Below are 13,822 nucleotides of genomic sequence, written 5' to 3'. Positions count from 1 at the left end.
TAGGGTGGTCCAAATCTAATTATGCAATTTTCATTACGCTATAACTTATTAAGTTTTTTACATAGAAAATCACCCGAAAAATCTCAGACCATCGAGAAGTGTCCGAACTGATGACATGAAAAATCATCTTTGCGCTGAACTGGAATCATCCCCGCATAAATCAAAGTCATCCAGACGATCTGGATCTGCATAATTAGATCTGGACCACCCTGTAGATAATTACTTACTGTAATGTAAAATAGTTAGTTCTATTATGCATATGTAACTATTGCCATGAAAATAACAATCTGTTAAAATTGTACATCTGCATCCACAAACATGAGAGGCAGAACCGCAAAGAGGCTAGTGCATAGTTTCAGTAATTATTTACCGCTATGATGCTGATCTTTCTGACCATAAAATAGGTGATTACAATAGCAATTGAACAGGAGAATTCACAACTACTGTAATTGCAGAATTACGGCATTTGAGGGTTCCACTAGATTGCCTCTTTCTCTTGTATGATTTGACTCAAAAAACTAATCGGCACATCATCATCTCATAACAAGCTTAAGTTTTGAGGTTGGTAATTTTCCTTCCAACCGTTTCAGCAATAGACCGTGAACAAGAAGCTGTGACACACATGCACACAGGCATACACAAGTCGAGAAATACACCCGTCATCAAGATATTGATGTTTTTGGTTGAGATCTGTCGAAAACTGGAGATCAAAATTTTTGACGGATCTAAAGCTTTCACTCCTTCCTGATAGATGATAGATTATGGTGGGGGTGGAAACAAAGCCAAAAGAGTATGCTCTGCCCTTTCTTATATAGTTCCTCTGTGTTACAAGACCAATCCAGCCTGTTATTCATGTGCCCCCCAAGTACTTGCAGCTACTATACCACATTTTAAGCCGATAAATTAAAAAGAATTGAATATAACACAGGGTAGCATTGTGGAACAGTGTTTAGAACTGCTGTAACATACATCAACAGCTGTAGCTTAAATTCATAGCTTAATTGCTTTGTATGTGGCCTTTCTGCATTCTGTATATGAATGGGTTAAACAATATAAACTTCTAAAAAGATATAGAAACAAATTGCCAGCATTTTATCAGAGGGTTAACAAGTGTAGATAAGATTGCTTGTCTTTTGTTTATTAAGTTTTATTAAACAAAAAAAAAAACAGCAAAAGCAAAATAAGACTGGTGTATTACACAATGATCAATCTACTCATTTTTATACCTTCATTTTTTCAACAGTAAAGCACACAATATCATCTATCTTTTCCTTCAAGAGTTTTATAATAAAATACTGTATGTGAAACAAGTCATTAATGGCAGGAATACAGGGTGCAGTATATAGTTAGGAGGCAGATCCAATATAAAAAGGCAAGGAAAGTTTTATAAATTGGTTGAATTTTCCAGTAATGATTTACATAATAATGGCAATAACAGTTATATATTTATATACAAATGACACAAGTGCATATGTATATTAGCAAGTACCAGAAGTAGATATAAAATTCAAACTTAATGAATATAAATTTAAACACATGTAAAATGCCACAAAACATAATTAAAAATACAAAATGGCAACCTAATGATTTTAATAGAAGTATGCAATGGGGACCTGATGGCTTAAGAGAGAGTACTGAGAATTCTTACAGGCAACCAGACGAGGTACAGATATAAATAAAGTACAATAGGGTTCTGGATTATAGAGCATACTGTGTGTAGTACAAGAGTAGACTGAAGATTACAAAATAGGAGGACAAGCTTAGTGAACTGAGCCTTTTTCTAGTATAGCATGAAAATAAAATTCAAAGGAAATCATATTTAAATACAATAAATAAATGGCATCCTAATATGATGACACCAACATCAAAACTTTTATATATGCAACCAATTAGCCTGTCCACATTAAATATTGCATACTGATGCTAAAAATACATTTCCTGTGGCTATGCAGCTAACCTTGTCAACCTCTTTAATTGAATTTGCCTTATCGATTATATAATCTGATTCTCTTGCTTAAGCAAAAGAGGGTTGAAATAGATCTTACAACTTCAATTAAACAGAATACATAAGCTTTGTATGGTACTATAACAGAAACAGAAGAGATATATTAATTTTAATCAGTTGTTTAGTTTTAAAATTGTCACAAATACAATACATGCATGTGCTCTATAATATGTTTTATTAGCTTGGGAATATTGATTTTGTTGTAGCAGAGGAATACTTTCATAATATTAAACAATAGTTTGTTTTATCTTAAAGTAGTATACTAATACAGTGAAAACCATAAAAGTTCCTGTAAAAAAGAATGATCATATTAATTTTATGATACAATTAAAATATGAAGAAAAAATGTCAATTAAATTGACATATGTTTGTTTACTTCTCAACTCAGCCTCCGTCACTTTCAAAGTACTGCTGCCACTATTTTAGAAGATGAAGATCCCTTTTGCTCCAGCAATCTATATTGAAACTCATCCTCTAAACATTTGATGAAGCATGACACTTGTGTTAGAGTATCTATCTATTTATTGCCGTTTACTTCAGCAGCATTGGACATTTTAAATTTTGAATCAAGTACTTCACGTTACCTTATGAAGGCGGTAATTCACATAAGCCCTAGTCGTTCAGTAAATAGCTATTTCACCATACTTTCTTTCTATTTGTGTTTTGTATCATTTTTCAGTGCCACATATACATTTGCAGACAGTACTATATCATTTATGACCATTTCCTTGCCGAGTTTCATTAAAAAAAAGGTAGTTGGCAATTACCATGCTAATTATGCTACACACCTATACAGAGTACAGCCATTTAGTCAAAAGGAGGGACAGTCAACATCAATGTATAATAATAATAATACATTTTATTTATATAGCGCATTTTTCATTCTCAAGGCGCTATTATACAATATAACTATCTATTCAAAAGCAAAAATCTTAGATTTCATGCATTGCAAAACATACTTGGAGGTATTTATTAAACTGCCAAATTTATTTAAACCACTGAAGCACAATTTATTCATTAGTCAGGCTGTAAAACAAAACAAAAAAGTGTACAGGCAACTTAATCAAAAACCCTTTCAACAGCATATTACATACAAGTACATTATTCAAAATCAGTGAAAACTGATTTAAAATTTCTACAAATCACAACTCTGCATTTGCATCAGTCTTAAAATAGAATTACAATTGGCACTTGTAAAAATGGGTATCGAGCAGAAACATATTTCATTTTTACAACCATTATCATTTTCCATTTCCTTTGTGATTGAGTCTAACTAGTCTAAGCTGAAGGCATCAAGTGCAAGGCAGAAATTACATCCCATAAATAGAAATCATTGAGGGTTGCTTAGTGTTTAGCACTGAGTTCATCTCCATATCATAATCTTGTGAGATCCACAGTTCATGTTGTTTAACACACTTTACACACCAGTATGTATTTTTGTTTGCACAATTTACAGAAAGCAGCTTTTCCTGTCTTCAAACCACCTACATTTTGCATATCACTACACACAAAAACAGCAAATATTTTTAGAATATCCTAATTGTTATAAATTTTGTGAACTTGATGATGGACCTAATTCATCCTAAATCACCACCTCTGAGGATCCTCACTTATTTACTGGCTTAAACTCAGATCACATGTTAATGTTCCCACTATCAAATTTGGGTTGTTAAAACATTTGGTCATTGAGCTTTGTTCTGTTGTATTTTATAACCCAAAGTTACTTCAACATAAATAACGCTCGTGCTGGGTGGGCATAAGACAAACTACCTGGGTACCTTTAATGTAAATTTTCAAAGATCTCGCCTATGGACTTTCAATGCCAAATTTTAATAACCGATTACAAGTAGGAAAGCCTGCTGTGCCAATGTGAACTTTCAGCGGGAAATTTTTTCACTCAATTCTTTCTGCACTGCTTGAGAATGTGTGCTGAAACATAAAGTTTTGCACACACAAGCACCTCAGAGCGAACATTGGTCACTGGTAAAATGATTTATTTACAAAAACAGAAACAACAGATTTTATTTTCCACCCATTCTACATTATTTACATGTATTGTGCAGTCATAATTTCAGTTTAACTCAGAATTTGTTTTTGTTTTTAACTTGTTTAATGAATTTTTTTTTTTACTTGTTTAGTTACAGTTTTTTGCTAAAAATAATGACCTGGGGCCTGTGCCACTAAGAATTACACAGCTTCCCGGAGCTCTACTCCATGACCACAAGTTGCTACTATAAAATATGTCTTTGCAAAAAACTCAGTTTTTAAAATAATAGTTATAATAATTAAAATAATGATTAATTATAATAATTCATAATTAGAATAATTTAAATTGGACTTGACCTGAGTTTTAGTGCTGCCTTTGCTTACTATCAAAAAAGAAAAACTACAAAGCTCAAATCTCCAAGCAAAAACAACCAATTTGTGCTATTTAAATATGGTTCAGCTGCAGAGAGACTGGATGATAAAGGAGAACTTTTTAGATCCAATTTGAGACTGGGCACCAGCACTAACAACTTTTCAACCACCATAATCAATTTTAATTCATTTCTATGGCTTTAATAAATAAGAGAAAATGACAGAAAATACCTTGTTTCTTTTAGTCCTTCTTTCTGTATGACCTCTAATATTTGTTTTGCTGTCATTGGAGTATTTGCGTGTTTTTCTAGTGCCTGAAAAAGAGGAGAAAATGTTTTTAAAAACCTGATTTTAAAGCTCTGAGATAAATTCACAAAACCATCAAACTGTGTCAGGTCAAAAAATTTTTAAAAAAGCATTTACGGCCACCTTAATACACAGAGACACCCTTTTGAACAAGTCTACTGATATAAAAAGTATGGCAAAAGCAGTATATGCAATAAAGTAAAAAATGTTTGTGTAAGGGAACAAAAAAACTTCTGAATCATTTTTGACACTGATTACAGTTTTGAGGAATTCAAGGATTCTGATTTGCATAAAGTAGTCTAATGGAGCACTGCTTAAAATAAAATTTTGTACTATATGTTCCTCATTCTACTGTTGTAACTTTTCAATTATAGACCAAGATACGGCAGCACAGACACAGTTTCATTACAAAATTGCTAAACAGGTTATTAAAAAAAACAAACTCAATGACTCCTTATACTTATATTCTGAATGCACACTTTTAAGAAGTAAAACATGTTTTAAATTGCCCTACAAGATCTATAAAGTCAAATTGATAAAAATGCCTTAATTTTTTGAAAAGCTAAAAATTTCAAAACTCACTATATCATTAAAATGTACTACTGATCAAACAGAAATGCAACATAAACTTAAGACACCAGATGTAAACTGTATTTCTTCCAACCATGAAAAGTGATTCTTGAGGAATCCTGGAAACCAACTCAGCTTCCGTCAAAATGTGTTAAGTGCAATGCAAGACAAGTTTATTCAATGCATCACATTGTGCACTGCATTTTAAAAAAATACTGTACTCTGAATGACATTTTCTGTCTAGTCTAGTTTGATTTCTATGTGATACTGTGTTTTTCTTCATCAGCATGCCAGGCAGAAGTAGATTAGCTTTGCTATATATCATAAATGATTTGCATCCAAAATGCTATGTTATTAGATACAAGTTAAGGCTCTGAAACCAAATAATACACACATGGTTTTGCAAATCTCACACTTTAAAATAACCAATACACACAACATTTACAGTGCATCCGGAAAGTATTCACAGCGCATCACTTTTTCCACATTTTGTTATGTTACAGCCTTATTCCAAAATGGATTAAATTAATTTTTTTACTCATAATTCTACACACAACACCCCATAATGACAACATGAAAAAAGTTTACTTGAGGTTTTTGCAAATTTATTAAAAATAAAACAATTGAGAAAGCACATGTACATAAGTATTCACAGCCTTTGCCATGAAACTCAAAACTGAGCTCAAGTGCATCCTGTTTCCTCTGATCATCCTTGAGATGTTTCTGCAGCTTAATTGGATTCCACCTGTGGTAAATTCAGTTGATTGGACATGATTTGGAAAGGCACACACCTGTCTATATAAGGTCCCACAGTTGACAGTTCATGTCAGAGCACAAACCAAGCATGATGTCAAAAGAATTGTCTATAGACCTCCGAGACAGGATTGTCTCGAGGCACAAATCTGGGGAAGGTTACAGAAAAATTTCTGCCACTTTGAAGGTCCCAATGAGCACAGCGGCCTCCATTATCCGTAAGTAGAAGAAATTCGAAACCACCAGGACTCTTCCTAGAGCTGGCCGCCATCTAAACTGAGCGATCGGGGAGAAGGGCCTTAGTCAGGGAGGTGACCAAGAACCCGATGGTCACTCTGTCAGAGCTCCAGAGGTCCTCTGTGGAGAGAGGAGAACCTTCCAGAAGGACAACCATCTCTGCAGCAATCCACCAATCAGGCCTGTATGGTAGAGTGGCCAGACGGAAGCCACTCCTTAGTAAAAGGCACATGGCAGCCTGCCTGGAGTTTGACAAAAGGCACCCGAAGGACTCTCAGATGAGAAACAAAATTCTCTGGTCTGATGAGACAAAGATTGAACTCTTTGGTGTGAATGCCAGGCGTCACGTATGGAGGAAACCAGGCACCGCTCATCACCATGCCAATACCATCCCTACAGTGAAGCATGGTGGTGGCAGTATCATGCTGTGGGGATGTTTTTCAGTGGCAGGAACTGGGAGACTAGTCAGGATAAAGGGAAAGATGACTGCAGCAATGTACAGAGACATCCTGGATGAAAACCTGCTCCAGAGCACTCTTGACCTCAGACTGGGGCAAAGGTTTATCTTTCAGCAGGACAACGACCCTAAGCACACAGCCAAGATATCAAAGGAGTGGCTTCAGGACAACTCTGTGAATGTCCTTGAGTGGCCCAGCCAGAGCCCAGACTTGAATACGATTGAACATCTCTGGAGAGATCTTAAAATGGCTGTGCACCGACACTTCCCATCCAACCTGATGGAGCTTGAGAGGTGCTGCAAAGAGGAATGGGCAAAACTGGCCAAGGATAGGTGTGCCAAGCTTGTGGCATCATATTCAAAAAGACTTGAGGCTGTAATTGCAGTCAAAAGTGCATTGACAAAGTATTGAGCAAAGGCTGTTAATACTTATGTACATGTGATTTCTCAGTTTTTTTATTTTGCATAAATCTGCAAAAACCTCAAATAAACTTTTTTCACGTTGTCATTATGGGGTGTTGTGTGTAGAATTCTGAGGAAAAAAATTAATGTAATCCATTTTGGAAATTAGGCTGTAACATAACAAAATGTGGAAAAAGTGATGCGCTGTGAATACTTTCCGGACGCACTGTAACACAGGAGTTGGTTCTTTGTTCTGGTCTTGAAGAACCATAGTGGTAGCAGACTTTCATCCCCCAATTTCTTAATTTATAACAACCTTGGTGACTACTGAACTCCATGTTTAATTGGATGGCTCACTCTAAATTACAGTCTGCTGTCTCACAAAAGAAAAATAATCAGAACTTTACCACCTTTGAGATTTAGAAAATAACTTCAAGTACACCAGAGTGCATCCTTAATCATTTACTATTTTGTTACTTAACTTTAATTAATTTGCATGTGAATTTTTAATTAATTTCCTTCTGAAGGCAAATAACTATAAGTCACAAATAACAAGATAGATAATGGCTAATCAGTTAAATGTGCACCAATTTCACTAGAAGGTGTGTCCATTATAAAATATCTGTTTTTAATAGAAGCTTTGAGCTTGAATAAAAAATAACAAAAATAAATTGAGGGTTTGAAAGGTTGAAATTCTGAACAATCTATTTTGTTGATTTTCTCAGAAAAAGTAAAATATAGTGCAAACAACATTTCAGACAAAGCAGAATTGTAGCAGGTTAAAGGAGGGAGTGTATATAATGCAAATAATGTTCATAAATTAAGTAAATTAGTTTTAAATTAAAATATGGATAAGGCAAAAATCTACAGCAACCAATGGCTCCCAAAGACCAGAACCGCCTCCGCCAGTTCAAACACTATGATGATATTTGCTTATATGTAGCTGACACCTTTTCCCAGATAACTTCCAGGGACAAGATACATTGCAATTGTTTATATATATATATATATATATATATATATATTATATATAATATATATATTAAATATATTATATATTATATATATAATATATATATTAAATATATTATATATATATATATATATATATATATATATATATAAACTATGAGAATAAAGTGGTAATGTCAACTTTAATCTTAACATAAACGGCGAGAATAAAGTTAAAATGTCGACTTTAATCTCTGTCGACTTTAATCTCGACATAAGTGTTGAAATTAAAGTGGAAATGTCGAGAATAAAGTCAACATGTCGACTTTATTTGCGACATATAGTTTTTTTTTTCTTCCTTGTGTCCGTATTTTTTTTCTTCACTGTGGCCCTAATACAATTCCATAGGGCTATACCACAAATAGCATTATAAATGCAAGTTGCAGTTTTATTTTTTATGTATATAGCTTAGCTTGAAGCAAGGTCCATATTAATGCAATTTGACTAAATGATGGTTCAGTTGGTATATATGTCATCACCAAGTTGCACTTGTTTTATTTTATTTTTATTTGGTGAATACTGTGTAATGCACCTGGGCTTGAAGTCTTGAAGTAATAGTATTATTACTGGAAGTTGCACTATTATTTAATTTATTGTTATTTATTAATTTAAATACTATGCAGTTTAATGATGGGAAAGTTGTTTAAAAAGTCACTTTAACATGTCAGTGGACAGAGATTGTTAACATTAACAGCAAGTGTAGTTGGTTTACAAAAAATATTTACTATTTAATCCTTTTCTAAGACATGTTCAGTGCAATACAACTTTTGACAAGCACCTCTGGATATTTTACTAAGTCTAAATGCCTCTTTGGATGGTTGAAAATATGTTGTCCAAATTTTAGTTTAAGTTGTTTGCAAAATTTGTTCAATAAAAAGGTTCTATATTTTGACTGCAACTGTCATGCAATGTAATTCCTTCTCTTCATTAGTGCCATCCACTTGAAAACTATCACTTAATGGGGCCATGCAAACCTGTATTAATACTTCTGTGCACACTAAAATGTTTTTTGTACAATGTACAATTCTCATGACAGTGGAACAGGTTATTCTTAGCCAGTCTACTGCAGTAATTGCAGTGGAAAATGTGGTTAACATCCACTCATGCATGGGAAAAAATACCGTTGAATACCATGAAACTGGTATAATTTTGAAAAATACCGTGATATAGAATTTTTGTCATACCGCCCAGCACTATATAATATACAGTGGAACTTATCAAAGTAAATTTACCCATAAGAAATAAACTCCTGTCAATCATGAATAATCCACTGCATCCACTGAACAGTGTCATCTCCAGGCAGAGGAGTAGCTTCAGTGACAGACTTTTGTCGCTGTCTTGCTCCACTGACAGACTGAGGAGATCGTTCGTCCCCCACACTATGCAACTCTTCAATTCCACCCGGGGGAGTAAATGCTAACATTACTCAAAGTTATTGTCTGCTTTTTCATTTTTATTACTATTTAATTTAATATTGCTTCTTTGTATCAGTATACTGCTGCTGAATTATGTGAATTTCCCCTTGGGATTAATAAAGTATCTATCTATCTATCTATCTATCTAATGGAAACTCAGATGATTCGTTCCACAACCCAAAACTATTCATATAAAAATGATTAATACAAAATATAAAGTAAAAATACATAAAACAAATTAACCTACACTTTACCTTTAAAAAGCATCATGGCTGATGTGAGTGAGTCTCTAAACTCATGTGGGATTCCACCCAACGGGACGAGTGTCCCAAAGCAACTGCAGACTCTCAGTGCTGTAGCAGACATGCTATAAGCACCTGCCGTCGATGGGTGATACAAGGAACATTATAAAGATCCCACTACAATAAATAACAGCACTGTTGCTGTTTCAAGCTGAATAAAGCTGGTGTTGTTAAAGTACTGAGACTCAGCTTTGCGCACGCGCGCACAAACACACACACACACAGTCACAATGCTATAGTAAACAGTATACGCTCCTACGAATGTTGACCATATGAGTGAGGCACACAGACTCAGATGGAGAATAGGAGACGATTGCCCTCAAGTGAAGAGAGAGAGCGAGTGAGCAAGCGAGCGAGATAAGGAGAGAGAGAGAGAGAGATGCGCTGCGCGCGAGCGAGAGAGATAAGGAGAGACAGAGACGCACGCGCGAGAGAGAAGAACCATCAGCTCAGTTGTGATCACATAACGCTCACCAGACAAAGTGTATCCATTCTACTCGTATTGTAAGACATCGCTCGTTTATCAAGTCATAATTTATTAAAAAATTTTGCTCGTCTTGCAAAACACTCAGAAACCAAGTTACTCGGAAACCGAGGTTCCACTGTATATATAAAATCCTAACCTTAACCTCAATAAACTGTAACCCTGATGTTAAGTTAGTGAAATAGATCAAAATTATAACCCTCTAATTTAAAAAATATATAATTTTGAGATATATATATATATATATATATGCATATGCAGCTGGAGATCCACAAAGGGAGAAAATGAATCACGTATCATAAAGTAGTTTTTATTCCTGAGCTTTCAACCCCTACCAGGGGTCTTCATCAGAGGATAATGCTTAGACTTACAAGAATCAAAGGCAATATATAGCAATAACTGACGGGGGGGTGGGGAAGGGTGGCTAGGTCCGTGTGGTCGGGGGTTATTGGGTGTAGAGTCTTGTTTATTATGAATAAGTTCTTAAGTTTGCATATGCTGGATTTATGTCCAAGTGTCTGTTGATGCCGTTCTCATTTGATAACCAGGATTCAGCCAGCTCGCTGGCACTTTTATTATTGGCTTTAAACTTTTTACTTGTACATCGTCCCAATTAAATGTCCTGTTGATTTAGTATGCGTATAGATCAATGATAGTGAGTCATTTCTTCTGACACCGCAACGCTGTCTTTATATATATATATATATATATGTTACAGGCTAAACCTGAATTAAGGACAAACTAGTTTAGACTAAACAGTATGTTACCAGCCAAACCCGATTTTAGGATAAACTAGTTTTTCTGAAGCGTACTAGGAAAATACAATTGCAGGCCAAACCAGTTTAGCCTAGGACAAATCAGATTGTCCTGGGAGCTCTACATTGATTTCAGGATAATCTAGTTCAGACTAGGCTCATCCTATCAGTTTCTTGGCCAAACCCGATTCTAAGATAAACTAGTTTAGACTAATATGTTACCGGCCAAACCCAATTTTAGGGGATATACATATTTATGTATTTTTTTTTAATTTTTAGCAAAGCAAGTTTAAAATAAGTGTCTTGTACCAACAAACAATGACGGAGCCACTACACCACACTTGAGAACTTGCATCCTTGAACTGCATAAACAACTTATCAAAACTTATGGATGGATAGTAGAGAACCTCAACCCTAGTTATGCCAGATCAACTATGAATGAAATACATATAACTGAGTAATCAAATATTGATTCAAAGATTCAGTTATTAGTGGCCCCTGCAACCCTCCATTTCATTAGGCCAGAGAATATTACATCATGTTAATTCTAAACCAGTTTAGAAAACAAATAAAATGCAAGCAAATCTCTCTATTATATAAAAAAAATCCTGCAACGAGACGAGAGTTTTTTAAAGAGATATTTTAAGTCCCATGAGACTTTGTCCATGAGATTTTTTCAACTCATGCCCTCTTCTCGACCATATTCAACTGGGCACATGGTACTCTCACCTCTCATTCGTGTGAATGCTTTCGTCAGACACAGATCCTGCTCTCTCAGCTCACTTTAAGTTCCTAATTAAAGAAGGCGTATTATGTCTTATTGAAGAATTTCATCACAAAGGGTTATCAACAGAAAAAATGAGTACACGGGCAATCCTAGCACCGAGAAACGATGACGTCAAATGCCAAAAATGTCTATCAGTTACACGTCAAATTGGTTAAATGCTGAAACAGTTGGTGGTGATCGTGCGGAACATGAAAATATCAACTTACAATATTCCAAAATATATCTAGAACCATTAACACTGTCCGGTCTTCCACCGCACAAATTACTGTAGAAAGAAGAATGTATCCAAGAAAGGTAACGTAGTAAATCTTCTGCGGATAACGTTAGACAACAAAGGAGATCTTGATATGCCATTCCTATTAAAACGTGAACAGTTTCTCGTTAGAATAGCTTTTGCAAAGACAATTAACAAATCTCAGAGTGGAACATTTGAAAAAGTCATTTCAATTAATAGAGAGAAAGAAACAAAATTCCATCACGGGCAGTTATATGTTTCCTTGTCATGATGAAAGTCCAAACACAAAATCAAAATTCAAGGTTAATATTGACGAAAATGTAATTTAAAAAATTGTTTTAACTGTAGTTTTATTATGCATATGTAACAATTTCCATGAAAATATCAATCTGTTTAAATTGTACATCTGCATCCCCATACATGAGTGGCAGAACCGCAAAGAGGCTAGAGTGTAGTGCAGATCCAGTGGTTGGCGAGCGAAGCGAGGAGGGGGCAAAGCTCCCTCATATAACTTTAATAGCAAGCTTTATAATGCACTGGTAAGAGCCTCATGTCGAGTACTGTGTGCAGTTACAGTCTCCAGGCTACAAAAAGGACATAGCAGTACTAGAAAAGGTCCAGAGGTGAGCAACTAGGCTCATTCCAGGGCTACAGTGGATGAATTATGAAAAAAGATTAAAAGAGCCGAGCCTTTTCAGTTTAAGCAAAAGAAGTTAAGAGGTGACATAATTGAAGTGTTTAAAATCATGAAGGAAATTAGTACAGTGGATCAAAACTGTTCTTTTAAAATGAGTTCTTCAGGAACACAGCAATACAGTTGGAAACTTGTTAAGGGTAAATTTTGCACATAAATTAGGAACATTTTTTTTTAAGTAGCATGGTAGACAGTGAGAGTTTAGGGACTTTCTAAATTTTAGAAGAATTACGTGGATAGGACTGGCAAGCTTTGTTGGGCTGAATGGCCAGTTCTTATCTAGATTGTTCTGATGTTCTAAAATGTTCTATTTAAACAACATAATGGCAAAAGAAGTACTTTTCACTATCAAAAGTGAAAACAAGGGCATTTCCAAACAGGATAAAATTGATATAACAAAGCACAAATTCACAATAGAGACAGAAGAATTGGACACCAATACCATCAACACTGGGGTCACGGTAAGATCCAGTGCTGAATGAGAAACTAAGAGACACTCATGCATACGTCTTTTTACTGGGACCAGTTAATCTATCGTATCAGTCTTTTGGATGTGAAAGCAATCGAATCTCTAGGGATGAAACTTACACAAACATGACTAGAACATGAAAATCCACACAAAAATTGACCGTACTAGGGACCAAACTCCGTTCTTCGGGGCTATAAGCAATAAGAAGTAAAGACTATGCCACAGTGCCACCCATTTATCATTGACTATATTCTGAACCCTTTCAGGCTAAAAAAAATCAAGATACAGTATAATGGTAAACCTACAGTATGCCATTTCACGGGGGTAGACTCCACACACAGACAGTTGGAGGGATCAGAGAGAGCATAAAATTCTGAAACTAGCATAATCCAGTGCAGCATTGCGGGGGCTGTAGCCAATCCCAGTAACTCTGGCCACAAGACAGGAAAAAGTTCAGGACAGCATTCCAGCCTATTACAAAGCCCATTCACTCCTACACAACTAATATGGAATTCATATAACATGCACATCTTGGAGGATTTGGGAGGACAACCCATGTAGACATGGGAAGAAGATGAAAAC

At 35.1% G+C, this 13,822-nt stretch overlaps 1 protein-coding gene across 1 annotated transcript in view; it reads right to left on the bottom strand.

Annotated features, from left to right (window-relative positions):
• The window catches only part of LOC120530197 (putative Polycomb group protein ASXL3), a 262,912-nt gene that overhangs the window by 162,863 nt on the left and 86,227 nt on the right, over window positions 1–13,822 (bottom strand). The window contains exon 2 of the mRNA XM_039754458.1: window positions 4,595–4,677. Within this exon, the coding sequence (XP_039610392.1) occupies window positions 4,595–4,677 (83 nt within the window). The remainder of the gene's footprint in view (window positions 1–4,594; window positions 4,678–13,822) is intronic.

Source organism: Polypterus senegalus, chromosome 5 (genome assembly GCF_016835505.1).
Source record: "Polypterus senegalus isolate Bchr_013 chromosome 5, ASM1683550v1, whole genome shotgun sequence".
NCBI classification, from domain to species: domain Eukaryota; kingdom Metazoa; phylum Chordata; class Cladistia; order Polypteriformes; family Polypteridae; genus Polypterus; species Polypterus senegalus.
This window is presented reverse-complemented; position numbering and strand designations above follow the sequence as displayed.